The sequence below is a fragment of the Penicillium bovifimosum genome (assembly GCF_028826915.1).
Source record: "Penicillium bovifimosum strain IBT 22155 chromosome Unknown utg000002l_segment0_segment0, whole genome shotgun sequence".
NCBI classification, from domain to species: Eukaryota; Fungi; Ascomycota; class Eurotiomycetes; order Eurotiales; family Aspergillaceae; genus Penicillium; species Penicillium bovifimosum.
In genome coordinates this window covers 2,214,382-2,239,372 of record NW_026622711.1, presented here as the reverse complement: position 1 = coordinate 2,239,372, position 24,991 = coordinate 2,214,382, and the positions used below count along the sequence as shown (strand labels likewise).

Here is a 24,991-nt window from a genome sequence, read left to right as displayed (position 1 = left end):
TGCGCTTCCAACGCTAGCCCCATCCTTCACGTACGTGGGCGACCTGCAGGCACCAGATTTCTACTGGCATCGATTCTGGCGGACACAGCCGGAGAAAAAATGGGCATGATCCAGTCAGCTTTGTCCCGGCCCCAAATGATGGTCGGTGGTGAAGGATTGCGAATCTCGCAATTCTCATGAAGGTCATGGCTGTGGTCCGAGGAGCCTGGGCAGACGATTTCGCTCCAGTTTTCGAAGTCAGACCATGCAGAGATCTTTGGGAACAACCAAGCGAGGCACCCTGTCCAGTACTACAGCTGTATGGCTTCCACCGGTAGCTCTCCGTCACCCACATGATGTTGAGGCTCTCCGTAACCCACATGATGTTGAGGTCTTGAGGAGAAAAGCGAATTCTTGGCCAAAGTCGTCAAACTGATGTCCGATGACAATCCATACTCGGACTTCGATGTGGGCTTCCTCTGCGTTGTAAAAGACATGATGGCGGCGCGAGAATTGCGCGTACCAGGATACCATTACCTTCGAGGACTCCAGGTTCCGCACCTACCTCGAGGCCAATGGCTACGACACCACGACAATGGGAAACCACAACTGCCAGACCGAGGTTCGCCCGGAGTAATTCCATCACGCCCGATCAGCCCTATCGCGACTGACCACGCACATGCCCGCCCATCTGAGCTGTGTCCCCCGGAGGATGCACACCCGCCCATTTTGTGGGTGCCTTACGGCCATGGCTTCTCGTGGGTTTTATGTTTGGCTCATGATTGGCTCCCACTCTTTGAGAACCTCTTTATACTGCACAAGTGCCCTACTGCCACGCCCTTGGAGATACTGGGGGCCCAGCTTCTTCTATATTGAGTTGGGTGCGTCAATTCCTGACGTCAATGGTTACTACCATCTGCAATGGTAGTGGCGGAACTGGAGGGCTGCGGGCTATGCCTGGCCGTTCAATGTCTGAACCGGCACACCTCCAATGAGGACCAAGTTTATCAACAATTCCACTCTTAGTTTCCAGTTTTCACTTGCGCTCTTCTTCTTTAACAGTGTAGACCTTTGAGGATGAACAGATATCCGATAGTTCGTACCATCATCCGCGTCCCGGGCGATCAAAGAGAACCCTCCATGTCTGAACCGAGTCAGTACAGCCCCGTTGACTTTGTCCGTAGTATGGTAGTGCCAAAGGTATGATGACCTGGTGACCTTAGAAACGGTGGTTTTCGATCCCTGCTGTCGGGCAAAGAGTGCCAGCCTGCCAGGCCCGATACAGGAACTGAGCAATCTGCCTGCATGGGAAACTATGGCGGACCGCGATGGCTCTATCCACGACATCTTATGAGCACTGTCCTGGGCTCTTGATTATGGATCACCATAGTATTGATTAGAAAAGATGGGAACCCGTCCGCGTCGTGTCCGCGTCACGCAATCCGATCTATGACATGAAACACCCGGAACTGTCGTTCATTACACAGTATTATAGAATTCTGTTACTCAGGTACTGTGTGTACCCTATCGTTTTGCACATTCTATTGCTCAAGTAAATTATAACTATGGCCCAAGTTAGCCTCAGGTTAGGTTCAGCTGAGATGTTTGGTCTGAGGGATACGTCCTATTCAACGCTACTTGTCGGAAACACTGGCTCAAAACAACGACACGAGCTTCTCTCTTTGAATCATAAGAATTCGCGTTCTTCAAGACGCGTGGTAATTCCAGAATATTATGAATAAAATATTCTATTTTGTATCTATAACCGGTGAAAGTCTGGGGATGTTAACTAACTAAAGAACTGCGGTGGTGTTAGTGAGCTCGCCAGTTGACCCGAAGGTATGTCATGTTCGGTTCCGCCGTTGAGTCATTTGCCTTCGCAGTATATTAGCAGCAGGCTATCTTTATCGCCTGCAATTGTCACCAACACTCCTCAGTCGAGCCAGTACGCGAGTAAGTGAGCAGCAAGTAGGACCTCCCTTCATGTATGCATTTCCCGTGAGAATAATTATGATAAAATACCTATATCAAGAAAGACTAATAGTTGCGCAAACCAAAGACCGCTCCATGGTATCCTCAACGAACATGAAAACAAACGCAATCATAAAAGCGACATCTAAAACATTACGGCATAGCAGAAACACACAAAAGATCAAGCAATTTGTCGCTCGATATTGCGCGGACCAGTCAGGAGAGAAGGCGGAATCGGAGGCACAGGACCACGATACACGGATCCACGGGCCTGCGAGCCAGGAGGAGGTGGAGGCGGAGGCGGGGGACGTCCGTAACCAGGATGGTGAGCTTGAGGATGAGGATGGGGATGAGGATAATGATGCGGGTGTGGCGGAACAGGTGGACCGGGAGATGGGCCAAGAGCCAGAGCTCCGAAGTCGCCCGGAAGACGCTGTGTTTGGTAGCGATATTGAACAGGTTGGGAGTTGGGGTTGATGTAGCCCATTGAGCGGGTGGGGTCGCCGGGGAGGGAGACGAGGGAGGCGCCGAGGGTGCGGGCGATGTCTTCGAAGGTCACCTCCATTGGGGAGATGTATGTGGTGTTGCTTTTTGCGGACCAGGCGAGGACGTGACCGCAGACGCGGCCGGTTGGGCGGTCGAAGACCCATGCGCCGGAGTCGCCGGGGGCTGTTGGATGGGGATAGATTAGCTTCTTGAAACTTTTACTCGATACGAGTTGATGTTTTAAGAGGTGGTGCTGTTGTTTACCAGCTAAGGGTGACAAATGATGCATGTGAAAAACGAAAAAAGGGTATCTAATTAAGGATCGTATGGACGTAAACAAGGATCTGAGGTGCGCCTCTTACCTCCGAAGTTCCCATTGACGCAAAAGCTGGTTGAAAAAGAGTGCCGTCCATGAAGTTTGACCAATGTCATGGCCTTGGATATCTGCCCCGTTTGTAGTCCGCTTGTTCGGCCGCAGCAATGAACCTGCATCCCACCTAGCTCCTCCATACGGGCTACCTGATTCAGGTAGATGGGCTGAGGCGGAATAGGGCGTCCCGCACGAGCCATACTAGATCTGGTGGTATCGAGGATAATGTTGCGAGGATCCATGCGGGCTTCGTCGACTTTGATGAGTGCCCAGTCTATCTCATGTTTCAGACCCTTGCGTGTCCAGCGTCGAACACCAGACGATGCGTGAACGTAACCCAGGGAGTGTGAGGCTAGATGTTCATCGTCGCGATCTTCTGGGGATGGAAAAAAGTCGTCGTGTACGTCGTCAATAGCTGGTTGAGTGACAAGCAGCCGGGGCTCTTCACCTGGTTCGATGCCAGCAGTATCGCCAATAGATGCAGCGTCATCGTCATCGTCATCCGGACCGAGAGAGTCATCATCCGAGGAATCGTCATCTGAGAGCCAGACTTCATCATACCCGGACTCGGGGCCTTGGGATGCATCGTCTCCGTCCTCCCAGTCGGAAATCTCGAAATCCTGGTTCACCTCGGGAGACTCATCCTCGGAATAGTCATACATGAATCCAGGATGTGGGGTATGCGATGTGTCACGAGGCCAGTTGCCAGCCGATCTTGAAGGAGCGTCTTGAGTGGAGTCTTCAGGGCCATCGCCTGGGCCCTCATCCTCGCTGGGAGCTTCCAACATATGGTGAACTGTCAGACCATAGGGCAAGCCGTCAACGAAGACCGCACCACCGTATGAGACGGGGGGTAGGTGCTCCTCGTTCTGAAAGGCACCGATAGATGCTCCACACAGCGGCCGCTGTTGGTGACATGGGTTGAGTTCCCGCTGACGAAAAGGTATATCATTTGATACAGGAGGTCGGGCCTTGGCTGGTTTCCGGCGCCTGTTTCGAGGAAGCTTAGAGCGCTCGATCTCGCCACGGAGGACTATCAAATCCCAATCGTCCCGGCCAAGGGAAAAATGCTTCTTGAGCGCCATTCTGACTTTCTTCACGCTGGTACAGGTGACACAGACTGTCGTTTTGGCGCTTTCAGATGACTCTCCAGTCATAATGAGATTTACACCGCATGACTCAGATGACTCTTTCAAGATCTTCTGAAGAAGACGACTCACTCTGGGCATTATCTGGCAATTCCACTCTTGCAAGTGTTCGTCGGGAATCTCCAAGTTAGGCAGTCTCTTAACAGTACGCTTCTTTTGTGGCTTCACAAGAGGCTTGTCTTCCTGAACGACACCCCATGAATCAGCAGGAGTTGTGGGTAGCTGCTTGTCAGCTTGAGACCTTTCGAGCTTCGCTGATTTGTATGCATTGACTTTGTCCTGGATGGTGACAGGTTCAGGAGTGGGCACAAGAGCAAGTGGAAGGCAATCATCCAACTCTTCTGCTGAAGGTGCCGAGAAGATATCAATCCGGCAACATGACCAGAGGATTTTGCAGATTGTGTACATGAAGTTCATGGAGAAGGAAAAGGTGCCATCAGGGTCTGACAAGTCAAGCACTGGGTAGTGGTAAATCTGCGGAACACGAAGGCCAAGGTCGGTCATCGGTTGTGTGGATAAATGGAAGTTGGGAGCATCAAGACACAATTGAACGGCTTGGAGATAAGCACCTCCACACTTTGGTCCAAGTTTCTTGACATAGAGATCTTCGACGCGATGTTTGAACCATGAGCGGTCGTACTTCATCTTCCAAAGCCGGCCAACGGGTGCCCACAGCCCTATCTCCAGTAAGATGAGGCCAAGCGAGTAAAGGTCGTAGGCCCACGCGCCATCATCTTCGACAGATCGCTTATCATCTGGATGGCGATACATGGCTGAAGACAAAGGCTCGGGGTAGGCCCATCCTGAGAGAATCGTGCCGGGGAAGTAAGATAAGGACGGCGAAGATCAGGTGCAAGACCGCTTTCATCACCACTGGCATCACTTCTACCAGGGAAGAAAATCACATTGCTACTGTTGATGTTTCCATGAACGGCGTTCTGACTTCTTAAGTGCAGAGCCGACATCAAGAGATCGTAAGCAAGCCGAAAGCGAGTGTCGAGGTTCGGAACCCGATTCTCCCGGTACTCCTCTGCTGAAGGAAGGAGAGCCACCAGTGGCTTAGGCTTCAATTCCTTCAACAAATCACTGGGATTCTGAAGAAAGGGGAAGTAGTCAACTGGCATCTGGTAAAGAAACGCATAGCGAGCATTCGAGTTATCAATGCAGTAGCCCAAAAATCGCATCAGGCCTAAGTGGGAGATTCTGGCGTTCTGTAGCAGTTGCTCGAGAGATTGCTGAAGCTTCTCCAGTCGGGCACTCTTGTTTTCCATATTCGAGTCCGCTAGTATGGGCATAAACTCGACGAGCACAGAGACATGAGACTCTCTAAGGGACGCAAGAAGAGGCGAGGCCGAAGACTTCAGGCGTCCAATGGCACGAGAATTCGAAGACGCCGCAACAGGCTCATATGGTGGTGGACTGTTATCGTGGGCCGCTCCATATAGTTGTAGAGCCGACCGATCAATGAGGAGGTTGTTGGATGGGAGAAAAGGATTTAGGGAATCTTGGTGTGGTGTTGTAGGGGAGTAGGTATAGGAATCAAACATTTGAGTTGGGCTCTGAACTTTTTCTTTCGACTCAGAAAACGAGCCATGTGAGGAATCGTAGGGTGAGGTTGTATTGGGTCGCGGGCGACGCGCGCTGTTCTTATTAAATGACATGCTGGAAGCCATCGTTCGTCGAGAGCGCGAGAGGTCGTAGAGAGTATCGATGCAGCCGGTGAGTTCACTCAGGATTGACTTCGAGCGGGCGATGTCTTCCTCTGTCCATTGTGTTTTGAGTGGTTTGCTGCTCAGTGTATCCTTCGAAGGTATATCGACTTTTCGTTCCTTGGAAGGCAGCATAGGCGCGTCCAAATGTTGGATTTGTTCGGCATCATTGAGTAGTTCTTGGATCGAGGACATAACACTCTCAACAACGTCGCTGAAGCCTGCAGCGGTCAACGATTCATCGATATCGTTGGGCTGCGCGGCGCTTGCATCGCTCCAATCTAGACCCCATGCCAGCAAACGATCTCTCTGTTTCTGGAAACTGCCGTGGAGAGCGACCAGCTCTGGGTCATCCAGAGCTTTCGATGCCGTTGTGACACTCTCGCAGGAGGTTTTTGTGTCTGTATATAGCTTTGTGAGGCGTCGCTGGAGGAAGCCGCCTCCTCCTCCATGTCGGAGGACTGACATCTTGGCGATTGCGGAGGGGTTTGATAAGGATCACAGATACAGTTCGAACATTAGAGGTATAAGCACTGCAGATGGAAGAATCAAAAGCCCATACTGAGAGTCGCTGAGGAGTAATAGTCCATTGGAAGAGAAAAGGGAGATCGACAAGTCTCGCAGAGCAAATTCAATGGATGCCTTGAGGATGGCGATGAAGGCCGCCGATAACCACACGATGGGCCCGGCGCATCCAGCGCTGAAGGGAATCCTGTTGCCTAACCAATGAGCGACCACCAAGAGACCCGCAGTGGGTCACGTGGCAGGCAGCAGGCAATGGAGATATTCGAAGTACGGTATTACCATTACAATCTTCTGCATGAACATATGCCTCAGGCGAACGAATATGTAACAGGACGGCCCATTATTGGAGGATCGCTGTTGGAACTCCATGGAATAGATTACGCGGTACCAAGATATGAAAATTCTCCACATCTTCTATACCACATGGTAGCCTTAGACGAAAGTACTTGAATTATATGTTCTATTCATTTAAGTTGGGTTTTACACATGTGATAAGGCTAAAGCGTAAGGGGGTGGCCACAATAGCAATGATGCCAGTGAAATCAAGAGAAAAAGATGTCCAAAACTCGTTCAGTCGGTCAGCCTGTCATCACGCGAGACACACCAACGTCCCGGGCTCGTTTCTCGCTGAAGTTATGTAGTCGTTCCCCGATGAGGTAGACTTCATCGCGGATATTGGTCCGCCAGGCTGCGACTCGTTTCAGCAATAAATGTCCCATCCATACAGACAACACAATCAGAAGTGTGGTGGGATAGGCATAGCGGTAGATCTTGGGCTGCAATCCGACATGAGAGCAGAAGATCGTCCAGCGCACGATGAACGCAAACGACAGGGGCAAAGCAACTGCAAGTGCCGTGAAAATCATGATTGGAAGAACAAGGGCGCGTGTAGCAAGGCTGGCATTCGGTTTGAACCAACCATCCTGGAACACACTGTTGACTGCAGCTGCCACCCAGGAATGGGGCTGCCAGAAAGTCAACTTAATGGCCATCTGGACATACAACACCCCGAGCGCCCAGTCCTGAACAACATGCACAACGTGTGATTCTCCATCACCAATGAGGGTGTGTACTGGAATGAGAACAAATAGTTCTGTGAGAAGTGCGAAGAGTGATGGAAGAATGATGATGGCAACAACGACGATGTAAAAAAGTCGGGCTGCATGCATCATAAGACCAAGACTGGTCTGGCCAGCCCGGCGGGGGAGCGAAGGTAGAGGCCTGAATGCTCTCGCACAAACCCAAGTGCAGTGCGGGTATGGTAACCCAGGTAAGCAAGCGCACCCACTACACAAAGACCACTTGAAAAGGCATAAACGTCATTCACCGGAGCCGGTGTGGACGAATATGACATGATGATCTTCCGACCAATGACCAGGGGGATAATAGTGATGCCTACTCCGGTGGTGGCGGCAAATAACCAAATGAGGAAGATGAATGTAGCGATTCGAGTCCGGAAGGAGGGAGGGATGTAAACCTTGGTGAACATGTCGTTAGAGTGGCCATGGAGCCCATCGGCAAGGTCAGGCTTCTGATCAACACGTTCGTTGTTCTCAGTGACCTCGAGGAAAACATTGTTGCCTTTGGGAATGCGGACCTGATCAGAGCCAGGGGCGCGCACATATCGGCCATCCCGCAGGAAGTAAACGTCGCGATTTTCCTGTTCTGCTGCCGCTTGTTGATCTTCTCCAATTATCGGGTGTTCCCAATCACCTTGGCTTCTAGAGAGGACGCCCCACCAAGTCTTCCGAACGTGGTGGCCTTCCTCTTCTAGGTGTCTTTCGGGGAAGAAGAAGTTGCTGAGACGCAAGAAATGAGCGCACTTGTGGAACCACCAGTCGTATAGATCATGCAAGCCATCTGATGGTTTGAATGATTGAATGACTACCGGCAACACAAAGTTGTAGAATAGAAGATCAACTGGGAATTCGAGCATCGGGGCACTGGCTGACCAGTGTATTGGGAGAACACCATCTAGGGTGAAGTGCAAGCCCCAGACGACGCCACCTAGGCAGACGATAACCAATGCACCGTATACAAGGGCACTGAACCCAATTTTACGGAGCTGTGTGGTGATACTGCGTTCGAGGACATCCCGAATTGGGTGGAATGTCGGATCATCGGGGTCACGAATGAAATCTGTGAAGAAACATTAGCAAAAGAGGTGGTTTCTGGTAGAAAAGCATGACACTCACAAAGGACGCCACTTCTCAGAATCTTCCGGCACATGGAAACAAAGAGGGCAAAATGGAACATGTAACAAGTACCAATGAACCAGTGCACGAATAGCGAGGTCAGCGGGGACGAGGCCGTGAAAGCGATACGAGAGGCCACTGTAGCTCCCGAGAATAGAGGAAGTAAAGCAAGATCAAGTAGACTCCCACAGTACAAAGGGAAGACAATCATTTCAATCCCAATAATGAGGATGACCTTCATCACCCCTCCGGCTTGGACCAACACCTCGGCAAGCAGGCCCTCGATCCTCTGTCCCCGAGTCGCACCAGAGAGCAACCTTGTAATACGAAGGTAGAGAAGCCCTGTCAGAGAGGCAAGTAGATAGCCCATGAAAATGGCAATGACGCGGTCCTTGGAATCCCAGACGGCTAAGTCATAATCGACCGGCGCTGCGGCAGACGCTGCCTTTGCTGCGCTTGCGTTCATGAACCTTGTTCCAGGCATGGAGAACAGCGTCGACTTCGCGAAGGTGCTGAGTTGTTGCTGAATTTGGCTGACGAAACTCTTGAGATAAGAGAGGTCTAAGTCGAAAGACAAAGCACCTGGTACACCGAGGGTCAAGATGCGAAGCGGGAAGTCATGCAAAATGAACTTGGCAGTGGCATATAGTGACTGGAAAACAACAGCGAGCCGATCCTGATGCAACTTGAGCGCCTGGTGCGAGAGCACGGAGAACATGGGAATATCAGACTCATGGAACACAAGGAAGGCTTTAAGCACTTTGTTCAAGCGGTGGCTGCTTGCGTCGATAAGGGAGAGGGATGCACTTGTGACAGACTTGTCTTGAGGTAGCCATTCTCCAAAAGGAACAAAAGCGCCAAAAGGACTTAGTATGATCTTGAAAGCAAGGGTGAACCAATACATAAGATATCCCACAACACCAATAAGCGTATCAAGCGCAATGTCTGCGACCACTTCGACCGCCGTTATAGGAACACCAATCACAAGTTCGAGAGGATTGGCTAACAAGACAAGAGCAATTTTGCCCCATAAGTATGGGAGCCAGATACCAATGGCTACTGTGAAGGCAATCAAAAGTGCACAGAAGACACCGTTCTGGAAGAGACCAAATATTGGACCCTGCATACCAATGAGGTCCATAATTCCTTCGAAGTCGTCCCCCTCGACTCCTTCCATGTCGTTTGGGTCTAAGCCAGCGCCTGCTGCAGCTGCAGCATCGGCCGCAGCATCTGCTGGGTTATCTTCCATTCGATTAGGAACGGGCACAAATGGGTCTTCTAAAGCAGGATCCTGGACAATATGCTCTTCATCCGCGAGAACCGCTTCTGCTACAACGCCCTCTGCAGGTGTGATATCTCCCCAGAACCAGTCGAACATCCGTTCCATGATATTCTGCGGGGGGCGATGGTCCACCTGCACGTCAGCGGCAGAGATGGTATTGTCGTGAGTCGGTGGCTCCTGATCCGCATTCTGAGCGGAAGGTCCGGCGGCCGCATTAAGCGGATGGTCAATTCTACCTCCATTTTCGGAAGCTGACGCTTCAGAGCCATCGCGGAGTTCCGCATCGTCCGCGACATGGGGTCGAGTAGAAGGTCCTGCCGGTGTATCCCGGTTGATATTGGGCCCGGTGATTGCATTCACGATCCAATCCAAATCATCGGAGTGTGCCTCTTCTCGAAGAATGCGCAACATTTCCTCATGATTACCATGAGTCCGAGCTACTAAGTCTCGAAAGGCTAGAGCACGAGCTGTAGGAGGAAGGCCTTCTGTTTCATAATCTGGGTCGTTTGCAACATAGTCTCCTAGCTCTGCTTCGAGCTCGGGGAAATCGAACTCAGAACCACTGGAGGGGGCTGGGGAGTGAGGAGCAAAACGAGGAAGCTCATCTCCCAATTGATGGGCATCAGCACGTTCTTCGTTTACTTCATTTTCTGGCTGAACAGGAACGGCGTCTGGTTGTTGAAGGCCCCCCTCCGCATTGAACCGATCATTGATTCGGTTATTCGCATTGGCGATTAGCTCAAGAGCAGCTTCACGTTCCCCTTCAGCAATATTGGCCATAGGCTGCTGTTGAACAACCCATTCTCTAATCAGGAAGAGTAGAATGAATGAAACGACCACAAGAAGGGTGATGAGCTGTCCCTCCAATGTGTCCATGATCATATTATTGATTGTTGGGTAGGGTGTTAAGGAGTTCAGGAACTTCACGTCCGAAAGCCATGAGGGGTGCCGAGGTTTGATTGAGCTGGCTGTGGAGTTGATTTGTGTGTTGCCTTGTCCGACACTCGAGGTAAATGCGGGCATGAATAGAGTAGGTATGATCTTTTTGATGAGGGTGAGCATGAGCGGCTCGCCTGGTGCGAAATTAAGAAGTGATGATTGTACAGATGGCGCCGCAGTGGCAGATGAGAAAGCGGCATTCGAGACCGTGGAGGAAACCGAGTCGGCTAAAGCAGCATTTGCAGCACTGTCATTTGAAACAAGTTGTCCTAGGCTTTCCTGGGCAGATTGTGCGAGCTGAGCCCGGACCGTCTCATTGGGAGACCACCGGCCATCAGCAAGCCAAAATAGTGCCCTCCAAATCGCGCGCATTGACCACGGTAGCCATCCCAGCCAGACGAAGGCAACAAGCACAAATCGTAGCCATGTCACTAGTGTTCGGAAGCATTGAATCAAGGCTTGCTTCACAAAGAGAGGCGCGGGGAGGCTCTGAGGCATGTTCGGGTCGTATAGTTTGGTAAAGCGGAACGGCGTTTTGCAGAGTTCGCAGTGCTTCTTCTGCGAATGCGACAGCCATTCTACCAAACATATTTGATGGACGAATTTGATACTTCCACTGCATTTGCAGGGGTAAAACAGTGGTTCCTCTTCCGTTGCCTCGCCATGACATATCCGACAAGTATCCAGGTCTTCAAATCCCTTTTCCCTTTCGTCATAAGCTGGGTCGTTCATTAGATCGGGGGTTGCGGTGCCACCCGCAGCGTCGCGGAAGTGATGGTTCGTGGGCTCCATGGTTCGTGATTCTCGCCGAGTCGACGGTAATGGTTGATCAGATGTTCACCATATTCCTAGTAAAGCGGGCTCGAGAGGAAGGTCCAAGTATAAACATACGAAAGGCTCGTGTTTGCAGGAAATGCGAGTGGAGGTTGAGCTAGATGAAATAATCAATAGGCTGATCCTGTCACGAGCTCTGTATATGATAGGACACTCTTACCTCACAAGCGTGGACTGTAGATCATCGATGCTTGATAGTAACAAAGTAATTCAGCCCAGATGCTTCGCTACCCCCGGCGACCAATTTGCTGACTCAGCTATGTGCGTTGGCGGTACGTCAAATACGGCATTTCATGCGGGCCACGGTGCCGTTACGGGCGTAATTTCGTATCTGCAGTACGGGTAGCCACCGATGACCTCACTGAGGTCCGACCAAAAACAATTCTTGCTTGTGTCATATGCGGAGGGGTTCTCCTTGTTCCCTTGATGATAATAAAAAATACAAAACCACATTCTGCGCTTTCTACCAGACTCGATTCCGTTGAACACTGTCTTCCTCGGCATCAACCCACCTGGAATTTGCCTTGGTATCTGACCGCGGCCCGTGAAAGTTGCTACTAGCGCCAAGACCGACGCGAGCATTCCGCCTACAGTAGCTAATCTGCTCGATTCATTGAAGCTCCAAAGATCGAAGCCACCTGTTCCAACAGGCTGTGACCGTTTCTCCGATGCAGCGGTAATCTCTCACTGAGTCGACTCGATCCAAGTGTGTGAAAGGGAAACCTCCATACGGCGGCCTACCTCACATTTCAGCAAGTCGCGCGGCCTTGACACGGTCAACCACAGTCGCAATGGCAGTGAAAGAGAATGGCCAAGTGGCAGAGGCCACGGTCAAGACAAGTGGGCGAACGGATTTTGAGAAGCCTCGGAAGAGGGGCTTTGTGCGATGGACGGTTGGACTTATTGTGAGGTTAGTGGTAATCGCCGTGCTTGTACAGCGTCAGAGCTCCCATTAACATTATCCCCTTCAGGCTTTGCATCTGGTATGCGCTTGTGACACCATTCCTGAGATGCCCGACCAACCTCGCAGACCTTACGGAGACATCGCCTCGAGTCTGCAAGCCCTACCTGATTGCCCGTTCGCACGTGGAACCTTATATCACGCCATATTATGATACCTATGCGGCACCTTATGTCGATCAAGCCCGTCCATACGTGGAGGTTTTGAACCAACGAGTTTATACCCCGGCGGCCAAGGTTGTCACATCAGGATATGAAAAGTATGGAGCACCGGCTTTGGTAAAAGCTCAGGCCTATGGGCTCGAGCAATGGCAACTGCAAGTCAACCCAAGAGTCAAGATTGCTCAGGATAAGGTGCACCAGCTTTATCTGGCCGAGATCAACCCCTATGTCCAGCAGGCTATCGGTGTTGTCTCACCTTACTATCAGAAGGCTAGCAACGCTGTGGTCACCGTCTGTCAGGGCCATCTGGTGCCTCTTTACGCACGTTCCATGCCTTTCATCGGAAAGGCGTACTCTACTACGCAGGGTGTCATGGTGACTCATGTCATGCCGAGGGTACAGTATACTTGGTCGTCAGCCGTTTACTTTGCCAACAGCTCGCTATGGCCCCACATCACTGGTCTTTACTCGGAGCAAGTGGAGCCCCAGCTGGTCAAAATTGGCCAGCGTTTGGCCAGTTACAGGGAGGGCAAACGTCTTCGCGCTGTCGTAGAGGAAGTGGATAGGTACTTGAAGCCCCTTGTTACTCGAACCATGCCTGTGCTAACTCCTTTCTCTAGTACTGCAACCGTGCAACCCGTTATTTCTTCAATCACCAAGTCGCGCGAACCGACCCACACCACGAGTACTGTGATTCCTACGTCCACAACCCAGCCTCCTAGCCAACCCACCCTGTCTCCTACCGAGCAAGCACAGCAATCTCGCGAGCAGATTGACTCCGACCTTGAGAGGTGGCAAAGCAAATTCTCTCTCGCGGCTGACAAAGCCATTGAAGACCTTGAGGAACGTATTGGCGAAATCGTGTCTGCTCTGGTTACCAGCAGTGCGGAGAGCCATGGTCAGAGCCTTTCTCTGGCGCTTCAATCCGTCTCTGCCGAACAGCTTTCTTCGGTTAAGCGAAGAATTAATGAGCTCGCCGAATTGATGCCAGAGGAGGACGCCCCAGAGATTGAGAAGTCCACCAGCGACTTGCTGGTAAAGGAAATTCGAACTTCTGCTATCTCCGTCAGAGATCGTGCCCATGCTCTCCGCGAGTGGTCTATTTCGTTTGAGGACGAACTCGTTCGCCGAGTCACTGCTGCGGTCAATTCGACACTAGATGTCCTCGACAATATTCGCGATCTGGGCTTACAGGAAATTGGCATGCGCTGGGCGTGGATGGATAGCGTCACATACAAAGACTGGGCCAAATACCATGCTCTCAAAGCTCAACTTGAAGAATGGCGTAACGAGATTCGAGATGTCGGCATGAACCACAAGTCGGTGTCTGATGCCAGAACCGTCGCAAGCGAGATCTTGGACCAGGGCATGCATGAAGCCGAAGAAGCTGCCAGAGAACTTGTCCGGTTGAAGGAGGTTGGGATTTGGAAGATCGCTGCTCGTGAAGTAAGCGATAACTTCGACACTCGCACCGAGGCCCCGCCAGCGAGACCCAAGCCTCAAGTCGAGACCGAAGCTTTGGGCGAAGAGACCGCAAGCCAGAGTTCCTCCCACGATGACTATTCCGAGACGGTGTCAGAGTCAGTCTCAGTGGATCATGCTTCAGAACACACCACCACCGTTGATGCGTCTTCCACGACAGCTGACTTCGAGGCGGAGTTTGACGGCGATGCCGAGTCTTACATGACCGATGATATTGTGGTAGAGGAACAGCCCTCCGCAAGACCGGCTTTCGGTGTTGCTGCTGCCGACGCAAACTCTCGACAAGCGCCCATCATCGATGAGGATCAGGATACCCTGCACAATCTGGCGAAAAAGGCTGGTGACGCTTATGCTGAGGCGAGCAGTGCTGTCAGCGAAGCGATCTACGGCGCATCCGCCACGCCCGGAGTTGGCGAGAAGGCAGCATCGTTGGCCAGTGATCAGTACGCCCATGCTTGGTCCGCTGCCTCGGCCGTACTATATGGTACCCCTTTGAGTCCCGGAGAGAAGGTTTCCAGTGTTGCCTCTGGGAAATATAATGAGGCTATAGCCGCGTAAGTAGTATAGATCATCCAGCGTGTTTCAAGTATTGAGTATCACATGAAAAATCGAGTCCTCGCTAATGCGAATTTCTGTTACAGTGCATCCTCCGTCATCTACGGCACACCGACACCGGTCGTCCAGTCTGTGATTGGTGGAGCCAGCTCAGCATTTGCTGATTCCACAGAGCAGGCTAAGATCCTCTATGAGATTGCGAAATCTCAAGTACTAGGTCAAATGGCTCAATCCAGCGTTCCTGCTCACGCCCAGCTCCTGGCCTCCATTGAGTCGGCTTATTCCGGGTCTCTCAAGTATGCCACAGAGGAGCTGGAGGCGAAGCTCCATGCAGTTCGGGCTACCCCCACGCCATCCAGCGCCGGGCCCTTGGCCCAAATCTCGTCAATTGCATCATCTCGGTTGGACCAAGGACTCAGCTTAGCCTCCGAACAACTAGCTCAGCTCCAGCCAACAAAAGCTAGCCCGTCTGGTCTCGAACCATTCGTCCTCGATGCGCAGCGCCGCTATTATGAAGCAGTCGGATTGGCCCACGAGCACTATACTGCATTTATCTCTACGGCATCTGGTGCAGTCTATGGCAGCCCCGCTCCCACCCCGGCTCCCGGAAGTTTCAAGGGAATCATTGAGGAGGCAGGATCTCAATACGAGCGCGCTTCTTCGTTGGCTTCTGCCAGCCTGGCCGCTGTCGTCGCATCGGCAAGCTCAATTATCTCTTCTGCAGACGACGGCAAAGCACAAAGCATCATCGATGATGCCTCATCCAGATACAATAACGCTCTTTCTGCAGCTTCTGCCTCCCTCTCTATGGCTTCCGTTTCAGCTAGCTCAGTGGTCTATGGAACCTCCACAGGTCCTGTGGAGTCTCTTTCGAGTCAGGTTTCTGAGAATTGGGAACAACTCGTATCCAAGGCCAGTGAGCAGATCTACGGTGCACCCACACCGTATCTACAGCAAGTGGTGAACAACGGGCGTCCGCAGTTTGAGGCAGTACAAGAACTCGTCTCCGAGTTGATTGTGGGCAAGCAGCCTTCATTCACCGAAAGCGTATTGAGTAAGCTGCGTTCTGCATATGAGACCCCATACCCTGTCACCGCCGTCTCCTCTGCCTCTAGCTATATCAGCGAGGCTTATGGATCTGCGTCATCTGCCGCCGCTTCTATCGTTTCAGATGCCCCCAGTGTAGAAGAGATTGTGCAGCGCGCGAATGATCAACTCCATGCTGCTGTCGACGCTGCCAGTGTTGGTATCTACGGAACTCCCAAGGGTTCTTATGAGCAGGCCACCGATGCCGCCGCTGACGCCTACGCAACGGCTTCAGCTCAAATCAGCAGTGCCGTCTACGGCAAGGAGTCTGGCTATATCGATGTCGCGAAGGACGCCATTGAGGATATCCAGTCTAAAGCCAGCGCTGCTATGTACGGCGATGAGCCCAATGCAATCGAGAGCGCCACAGTCCGTCTCGCCGGAGCTGTTGAGAGTGCCAAGTCTCAGCTGGCCGATCTTGCTGCCAGCGCTAGCAGTCTCGCATCTGAGGCAGTCGAGACTGCCGCATCCCATGCTGACGATGCGACGAGCAGCATCAAGAGTGCTGCAGCTTCAGTCAAAGATGAGCTGTAATCGTTGATCACAGCATGTATCATGTTTATCTATGTTTTTATTTTCTTATCCCCCTTGCTTCTTTTATCTCTTCCCCTATCCATTTGGGCTCGAACACTTTGGCCCAGAGTGGAACACATGCTTCGCGAATGTGTGGCCTCCGACGCATTATCCCCCGTATAGTTTGTCCCGTCGGCCATATGTGATGATCTGCGACATGCACAGTCTTCTATTTCCTCATCTTGCGCTCCTTTCTCGTTGTTTTTTGGTTGAAATATGAGCCTTGTTTTGAAGTATGATATCTCAGTACATGATGAATACATGGATTTTCGGGCATTGCACTAGGTTGTCTACCTACCTACCTACTTGGTCTACCGTGGCTGGTGTCGCAGCCATCCGTACCTAGATATTAAGGTACGCAGTACCTATAACTGTAGGTGTAGCGATTAGGTTCCTTTTGTAGAACCTCCCGTCCCAGTGGAAGGAGACGGGCCGACCTACATGTATGCCAACCTAGGTGGTGCTGGTGAGTAATTTCCACTCGGGCATGGATAATTCCATCCATGGAACACCCCAACCTATCAGGTCCTGCCCGGGCAGGGTGAAGATGCGGTTGGTATCATCGAGAATTTGAGGTAGATTTCCCTCTAAAACCTCGAGATACAAGCGCGCAGAGTAGCCGCTTCGGGCGGATGCCTCATCTCGAACCGGGTGGTGTATTTTCGAGTGACCACCATCCCAGATCGCGCCCCAAATGATGATGGAGAGACCTTTCGACTTCCGCGTATGTGGTCACATGTTCCCTTTTGTACTTTTCGTTGACGTAGTTCAAGTGGAAGACCCAACGGTGGCGCTTCCACTTGAACCACATCAACGAAAAATACAAAAAGGAACATGTGACCACATACCGGAAGTCGAAAGGTGTATGTCGAGGCCGGGCACGATTTATATACCTATGGTCAGTAGACACCTCATGAATTGGAACCAAGATCCTGGAGAATATATTCCGGACTGTAGGTCCCAATGAGATGAGGAATGGATAAGTTATGAGACAATAAGTGCGCATAGAGTGTGTCGCCAGTAACGCCGACGACGACATAGCATTTGTATCAACTTTCTGTACGCATATCCCCCAGGCTACAATGCAATCACCTATATTTCACCGATGAACCTCTCTTTTCTTTCTTCAACTGCGTCTTGCTCTTCGGGGCATCGGCCTCTTGGCCGGCGTCGCCGCCGCCCATCCCAGAAAATCCCTTCTTGACACCCATGACGGTGGTGTACGCAGCATAGACGGAGTATATTGGGATCACCGCCCACAGCCACCAGGCTCTGTCGTTAAAGAGGCAGGCAGCAACCATACAACCTTGGGTCCAATAAAGCACATCCCACATATACTCCGTCAGACCAGTCGCATTGAGGTCCTCGCCGGCGGAACGCAAAGAGCCATCCTCGTTATAAGTGGGCCGGCCCATCCGGTCCAAGTAGTATTGAATGGCAAGAGTTGGCATAGCCAAGAAGAAGTATGGCTTCAGTGATCGTGGCCGCTGGAAGACGAAGTGCAGCATCCAGAAGTTGAAGTGCAATGCAGCAGAGATGAGATGAGTGCGGCGGAGAACAGCACCATTGCGGACCGCCAGAACCTTGGCAGCTTTCTGTGATATTGTCAGAGGACTATTACACCAAGCTCAAAGCTGACTCTTCTTGTTCCACAGCACCAAGAAAGCGCCATCACTACATACCTGAGCCATGACTGAATACGATCACCAGGTGATCTGCAATCTGATGTTGAATAGAGCTCCTCGCAGTATCCAGCACAGATACTTTGTGTTCAATGCTGCAAAGCGACAACGAGAAAGAGCCGGATTAGCAAATTCCAGGGCTGGGCGGAGACGGAAGAATATCCAAGAGGACACGCATGACAGCTGCAGCACATCCGGTCACCGGTGATTGTTGCCCTCCACGACCCTGACCGCCCTCCTAAACCGGCAGATTCAACTAAGGCCGCCTCGGACCAAAATAACAGAAAGAACGAACGAAAGCCATCAACCCATCAAACCATCAAACCATCAAACCATCAAACCATCTGCGCTTGTCTCGCACTTCTTTGTTTCTTTTTTGGAAATGTCCCTGACATTCTAACGGACTGATCCTGCGTCCGCAGATGACGTAATTTGAGGGATATCTTTTTCGCTTCTTTCTATCGTTCATATCTCTTACATTTCCGGCTTCGGTTAACATTCTTCATTATTCCACTGCTACCGACCTAGCGAGAGTAATAGACAGTTCCTGCATCCAGACAAGTTCCAACCACGGCATTGGTACTGCCGGGGTCCATGTCTTGCGGGTGTTGGTGGACCATTCGCTCGCGCTGCAACTCTCCACTTCATCGCGTCGTTGTTTCCTCCCCGCGTCTTGGAGGACACCACAAAGGCGCTAGACATTGATGTTACAGCCACGTCGAACGGAGTGGCTCTGATAAACATAACACCGCTTCGATCTTCGATTTATACCCCTCCGCCCCCACGATCCCCGCCGTGTGCTGCGCTGTCGCATAACGTCCCCGACCCCTCATTATGGCTTTGTCTACCGGGCACATTGCCAGCCAGTTACGACACCTCATCTACTACCAACTCGACAATAACCTAATCCGTAATGCGCTCTTCCTCGCTGCGCGCCTCCATGCCTACGAACCGCGCTCCTTCGAAGCGCAATACCTCCTCGCCCTTTGCCATCTACACAACGGAGAAGTGAAGGCAGCATTTGAATGCAGCCAACAGACGGGCTCACGCGGACTACATGCCGGCTGTGCCTATGTATTTGCTCAGACATGCTTGGACTTGGGTAAATTCCTCGATGGTGTTACGGCTCTAGAGCGTAGCAAGAACCTCTGGGCCACCAAGAACCATTGGAGTAAGCATCAGCGAGCTTTCTCTGGGTTCGAACTGAAGCGCTAACAGCATTACAGATAAACATAGTGAAACCCAGCGACAGCACTTGCCTGATGCTGCAGCTGTTTACACTCTGCAGGCGAAACTTTGGCATGCTCATAAAGATTTAACCAAGGCGGTTGACTGCTATGTGGAGGCGTTGAAATTGAATCCCTTCATGTGGGACGCTTTCCTTGGTCTTTGCGATACGGGTATGAGCTGCATCTTTGTTCAAAGTGGGGACTTTCTAATGCAGTAGCAGGTGTCAACATTCGAGTGCCGAATATCTACCAACTCAGCCCAGAACTACTTGCAATAATATCTTCATCGCCGGAGGAAATGCCTACTATGCCGGAGACATCAGCTTACGGGGAAAGTAGTTTTCCTATGCAACCTCCTGTTGATACCGAGTCCGACCCTTTCATGGTCTCTGCCTCCCGTGGCGAGACCGATGCCCCATTCGGGAGCTCTGCTCTTTGGGGGAAGTTAAACGGGAGCTCTGCCAACTTTACCGCGACAGCCCAGCCGCTATTCCACGAGGGACTGGAGACACCAGGTGGCCAAAGCAGTGGTTCTGATGACTTCCGTATCGCGAATGGAGTAACCGACCCGGAAGGAGGATGGGAAGCACCTTTGGCGCCGGCCCGGAAGACACGGACGATCCAGAGCATGAGCCTCGATAATACTGGACAACCTCCGCCGCGAATGCGCCCAACCGGCATTAGACCTCGACACAAAACACGAACCGAACCAGAGGCCCCGGCAACCGCCCAGGGAGAAAGAGATAATTCTCTTGCATCAAGATTCGGCGACCGCAAGCGCACAGTCTCTGGACAAGTCGCTCATCCCCCACCCCCTTCACAACCAACTGAACCAGGTGCTCCACAACGCCGGAGCGTTCGCCTGTTCAATCAAATCAAACCCACTACCAGCAAGCTTTCAAGCAGCACACTCACTGGTAGAGATGGCCGAGAAATGAAGAGATTGAGAGGAGGGCAAGCGAAAGGACGAGCTGGAAGCGCGCCTACTGTTGGCCGCGTAGTGAGTGGTAATCGAAAACCTGCGGAAACACCCGACAATGATGGCAAAGACAATCGTTCCGGGTTTTCGCAACCGATTTCCAACGTTCCACCCTTACCAAGGAATGGTGAAAAGACGAAAGAGCTCGAAGCCTTGGATTGGCTTTTAGGGCTTTTCAATAAACTTGCATCTGGATATTTCGCTTTGAGCCGTTACAAGTGCGCTGATGCCATTAGCGCTTTCAATTCTCTTTCTCAAGGACAGCGTGAGACCCCTTGGGTTCTTGCTCAGCTGGGGCGTTCGCACTTCGAACAAGCAAGCTACACAGAGGCCGCGAAATACTTTTCCAGGGTCCAAAAATTGGCACCCACTCGCCTAGAGGACATGGAGATCTACTCAACTGTCTTATGGCATTTGAAAAGTGATGTTGAGCTGGCTTACCTGGCCCACCAGATGCTTGAGGCCGACCGCCTCTCCCCCAGGCGTGGTGTGCCATTGGCAACTCTTTCTCTCACCAAAGAGATCATGACCAAGCACTCAAGTGCTTCAAGCGCGCAACCATGCTCGCTCCTGAATTTGCCTATGCCTTCACGCTACAAGGTCATGAATATGTGGCTAACGAAGAGTACGACAAGGCATTGGAAGCCTATCGCCAGGCTATCAACGCGGACAATCGACATTACAATGCATGGTACGGACTGGGAACAGTGTACGACAAGATGGGCAAGCTTGACTTTGCTGAGCAGCATTTCCGCAATGCAGCTAGCATTAACCCAACCAACGCAGTTCTTATCTGCTGCATTGGTCTGGTTCTTGAAAAAATGAATAACCCCCAGGATGCTCTGGTTCACTACGGCCGGGCCTCCTCACTGGCCCCCAACTCCGTGCTGGCCAAGTTCCGCAAGGCGCGCGTGCTGATGAAGTTGCATGAATACAAGTTCGCTTTGGCCGAACTGAAGGTGCTGAAAGATATGGCGCCAGACGAGGCAAATGTGCACTACCTTCTGGGCAAATTGTACAAAATGCTCCACGATAAAGCCAGTGCTATCAAGCACTTCACCGCGGCGTTGAACTTGGATCCTAAGGTATGTCTCATAGTCAGCTTGGTCCCCCATCGAACGTCTTGCTAACTCAAGTTCAACAGGCGGCACAATACATCAAAGATGCAATGGAGTCGCTGGATGACGACGATATGGAAGATGAGGACATGGCCTAGACTTGTGATGTCTAAGGCCTTTCTTCTGGGCTCTCACGTGGCCCTATCTCATGGACTCGGCGTTTGCGGGCTTCTTTGCACAGCATCACTGGAGTTTTCTTTTTCCAGGTTAAGACATCTGGCATAACTGAGGTGTACTGTACATTAGCTGAATTTTCCCTGACATGCATCATGAGGACGGTGTATGCACAATTCTATTATTCTTATGCTCAAGAGCCAAGCCTCATGCCATTTTCCTCATAGATGGAATACTAAACCTATCTGATTCTACAATGTAGCATATTCCCCGCAAGTGGCCCGGTGACGCCGTCATATGCACCTGCGAAGGCGGTGAATCGGCATAGGGGCAGAAAAACGATTCAACGTTTCTACTCCGAGTTGCCTTCCCCACAAGCCATGGCTCAGTTGTGGATTTGATCTGTTCCTTTTTTCTTTGCTATTCACCTATCTCTTCGTCGCATTATAACCGTGGGCTGGGTGTGTTCGCCCACCAGTGAACCAAGTCCGTCCTCTCTAAGAGTTATCTCCGGGTACTTCGCCGCTGACCGCATGCTTTACTAGATCAATAGCCGCCATCATGTCTTTTAGCTCTTACATTATCTCGGGCATTAGCTCTTTCGTCGTGGTGACCCTTTCCCTCTTTGCACTTGGCCAGAAAGTGCCCCGAGCCGCATTCTTTGCCCGGTGCCTCGCCTCATATGGCTCCCTCCTGGTCGTCGCCGCGTACGGCGTGGTCGCCTCGATCTTCCTGCGGCTAGTTGGATATGGTCGTGTCTCGCAGTGGGCGGCTGGCCGTGGATTTAAGTGGGTGATGCGATTGACGACCGGCGTTACGTTCAAGGTTGTCGAAGGCGAAGAATACCTCACCACCCGCCCGGCTGTCTTCATCGGTAACCACCAGACCGAACTGGATGTGCTGATGCTGGGCTGTGTCTTCCCACCATACTGCAGTGTCACTGCGAAGAAGTCTCTGCGCAATATTCCCTTCTTGGGTTGGTTTATGTCTTTGTCACGGACCGTATTCATTGATCGTGCCAACCGTGAGACAGCCCTCAAGGCTTTCGACGGTGCCGCCAATGAGATGCGTGATCACCGACAGAGCGTTTTCATCTTTGCCGAGGGTACCCGGAGCTACTCCGATGAGCCTACTCTTCTGCCTTTCAAGAAGGGTGCTTTCCATCTTGCTATCAAGGCCGGTGTGCCGATCGTGCCTATTGTGACGGAGAACTACTCTCACGTGCTGTCGCCTCGTGCTTGGAGATTCAACTCTGGTACTATCAATATCAAAGGTTGGTCATCAAACCAATTGCCTTATGAAATACGGCTAATAACACTGAAACAGTCTTGCCTCCTATTCAGACTCAGGATCTGACATCTGCCGATGTTGACAAGTTGACCCAGACGGCGCGAGAATCGATGCTCAAGACGCTCGCGGAAATGTCTCACGCTCAGAAGATTGAGGTTGACGCCTCTCGCGCCAACGGTGTCTCTAGCGCCATCGAAATTTAAGCGCACAATCGGAAATTGTGATTCGTCACAATCTCTCCATGATGATCAGAAGTTACCTGTTGGGACTCGCCACTGCTGGCATGAGTACTATCGGGCATTCGAGCTGCAAAGAACAGCGAGAGATCAAACACAGACGCCACAACCGAAGCAGAGAGCATTCGGTCCCTTGCTTCTATTCTACTGCAGGATATCCTGATTCGATTCTTCAGTACATAAATTCCCACATTGTGTATCAATGACTAGAATCTGGGAACCTCAGTCGCTCAGCCTATCCCATACCACCTCTGATGGCTCAAGAGATCAGCAATGCATTAGACTGGCATTGTTTATTTGCCACTTCCACTCTTGCTTCGCCTCTTTCCCCTTTCCCTGTATATACCTATCTTTAGCGCAAACGCATGACATGACCTGGCTACATTTGGATACTCGCTTTTCAAGTCACCCATACCTGTAGGTATAAAGAAAAAGTACGGTAGAGACGTAATTCCCGCTACCATCAATCTTAGGTACACGAGTCGTTAGGCTCACAGGGTAGGTAGAAATCAATGCATGGAGATATACTCAGGGGATCATCACGCAGAAACAAGTGCTCAGAAATGCCGAAAGGATGCAGAGATGCAACATGCATAAAGGTAGGTACAACGCTAACTAGGTTGTCCATGCATCAGAGAGGCTCAGAAACTAAAAAAGGTCTAGATCTGGAAGAGGGGCAGTCAAGAAGTTATATTGACTGGCGAGGATTAGCCATTTGATCCGGGTCGTGTGTGACGTGCGTATGATATCCATAGGGACGAACATACCCGGAGACTGGGACATGATCACGAGAGTGCAGACAGCGACCTTCAGCACAAGGCCGGATATCAATATCAACATCAACTTCCTGCATGGGCAACCAAGGATCGCTGATTCCGGCGTCCACGCGCCAAGGGTCCCGGTCACCGATATCGCGGAGCGCATCAGGAGTAATGCGGACTTTCTGGGTTCCATTTTGAGGGTGGAGAGCGGTAATGTACCCAGGAAGGTGATGATCACTGTCATTCACTATCTGCCGGGAAACCGTACCGATATTAGGGCCGGAGGCGGCAGTGGCCACAATATAGTAGTGCTCGAAGGCAACGAGTTGGACGCGCACGGAGTGATCGGGGATGCCATCTAAGGTGATGGTGATATCGCTGTAGGGTGGCCCCCAGTTCTGGACTGATGGCACAGACTCAGATGAGTCACCAGTGAGCCTGGAGACAGGCTCCGGGGGGATGACGTTAGTAAATTCTAGATCCTTTATCCAAGAGGCTAGAAGGCCATCGCCGGTCATTTTCAGGTAGGCTTCTTTCAGAGCCCAGGTCGAATAGAACAAACGGACACCGTAGGTAGCAAGGGATTCCTCGGTATCTTGTTTCGGGTCGCTTTTATTGATACCGCGCTTACGAGCCAAGTCAAGAGTAGCTGCAGGATTCTTGATGGTTGCCAGCTCACTGGGGGAGAGAACATCAGTGAAGACATCAACGAAAGTTGCTAGATTGGCGAGTGACTTCGGGGGACGATTGGCACGACGACGGGCGGGCTCGTCAACACAGGCGACGTCGATTCCCACACGAGGCAATGCGGGTTTAGCGGTGGGTGGGTTGGCCCTTGCGACACGCGTGCCTGTGAACACCGTGATACCAGCCTGGTGACTGACATTGAACTCCAGACTCGCGTCATAGAACGGACGGTTCTTAGGCATGGGAGTACGCTGGATTTTGATCTCATTCCAAGGAGCGCCAGTGGCTTGGTGGATATAGTAATATTTTAGCAGTTGAGAGGCCAGTGACATGTGCTTGTCCGAAGTTTGATAGTACTTCTTGACAGCTTCTTGGTCAGACTGAGTCAGGGTTTCGATCAGAGGCAGATTGGTAGATTTTGCATCCCAACTTCGGACGTCGATATACCATCGGACCAATGTGGGCTGGCTGATCATTGACTTGTCGACCTTCCCCAAGTCTGGTTCCTTGGAGATGTTGTCCTCTTTGATCTCATTGACACCCATCTTGACCTGGAATTGGTAGCGCTAGTCGTTAGTGACTATTTTCTAGAGGCATTCGAGAGGCCATGCGGGCTCTTACCAGTTTGGAACACCCACT

At 51.5% G+C, this 24,991-nt stretch overlaps 6 protein-coding genes across 6 annotated transcripts; 2 read left to right on the top strand and 4 right to left on the bottom strand.

Moving 5' to 3' along the window:
* Positions 1 to 2,131: 2,131 nt before the first annotated feature.
* On the bottom strand, positions 2,132 to 6,131 carry N7515_002032 (uncharacterized protein; the record flags this gene model as incomplete). Its single annotated transcript, XM_056662776.1, has 3 exons — positions 2,132 to 2,619; positions 2,799 to 4,757; positions 4,793 to 6,131. 3 exons carry the CDS (start codon positions 6,129 to 6,131, stop codon positions 2,132 to 2,134), a joined length of 3,786 nt encoding a protein of 1,261 aa, XP_056524889.1.
* A 635-nt stretch (positions 6,132 to 6,766) lies between these two features.
* N7515_002031 (E3 ubiquitin-protein ligase SSM4) lies at positions 6,767 to 11,396 on the bottom strand (the record flags this gene model as incomplete). The annotated part of the gene is made up of 3 exons (XM_056662775.1): positions 6,767 to 7,370; positions 7,430 to 8,327; positions 8,384 to 11,396. 3 exons carry the CDS (start codon positions 11,394 to 11,396, stop codon positions 6,767 to 6,769), a joined length of 4,515 nt encoding a protein of 1,504 aa, XP_056524888.1.
* An 833-nt stretch (positions 11,397 to 12,229) lies between these two features.
* N7515_002030 (uncharacterized protein) lies at positions 12,230 to 16,217 on the top strand (the record flags this gene model as incomplete). Its single annotated transcript, XM_056662774.1, has 4 exons — positions 12,230 to 12,348; positions 12,410 to 13,126; positions 13,181 to 14,596; positions 14,684 to 16,217. 4 exons carry the CDS (start codon positions 12,230 to 12,232, stop codon positions 16,215 to 16,217), a joined length of 3,786 nt encoding a protein of 1,261 aa, XP_056524887.1.
* Positions 16,218 to 17,344: 1,127 nt separating this feature from the next.
* N7515_002029 (SND2/TMEM208 family protein) lies at positions 17,345 to 17,947 on the bottom strand (the record flags this gene model as incomplete). Its single annotated transcript, XM_056662773.1, has 2 exons — positions 17,345 to 17,851; positions 17,939 to 17,947. 2 exons carry the CDS (start codon positions 17,945 to 17,947, stop codon positions 17,345 to 17,347), a joined length of 516 nt encoding a protein of 171 aa, XP_056524886.1.
* Positions 17,948 to 18,772: 825 nt separating this feature from the next.
* Positions 18,773 to 22,871, top strand: N7515_002028 (anaphase promoting complex subunit bimA; the record flags this gene model as incomplete). The annotated part of the gene is made up of 8 exons (XM_056662772.1): positions 18,773 to 19,109; positions 19,165 to 19,338; positions 19,389 to 20,633; positions 20,681 to 21,231; positions 21,283 to 21,399; positions 21,641 to 21,692; positions 21,881 to 22,651; positions 22,705 to 22,871. 8 exons carry the CDS (start codon positions 18,773 to 18,775, stop codon positions 22,869 to 22,871), a joined length of 3,414 nt encoding a protein of 1,137 aa, XP_056524885.1.
* Positions 22,872 to 23,592: 721 nt separating this feature from the next.
* Positions 23,593 to 24,897, bottom strand: N7515_002027 (4'-phosphopantetheinyl transferase family protein; the record flags this gene model as incomplete). Its single annotated transcript, XM_056662771.1, has 1 exon — positions 23,593 to 24,897. One exon carries the CDS (start codon positions 24,895 to 24,897, stop codon positions 23,593 to 23,595), a length of 1,305 nt encoding a protein of 434 aa, XP_056524884.1.
* Positions 24,898 to 24,991: the final 94 nt, after the last annotated feature.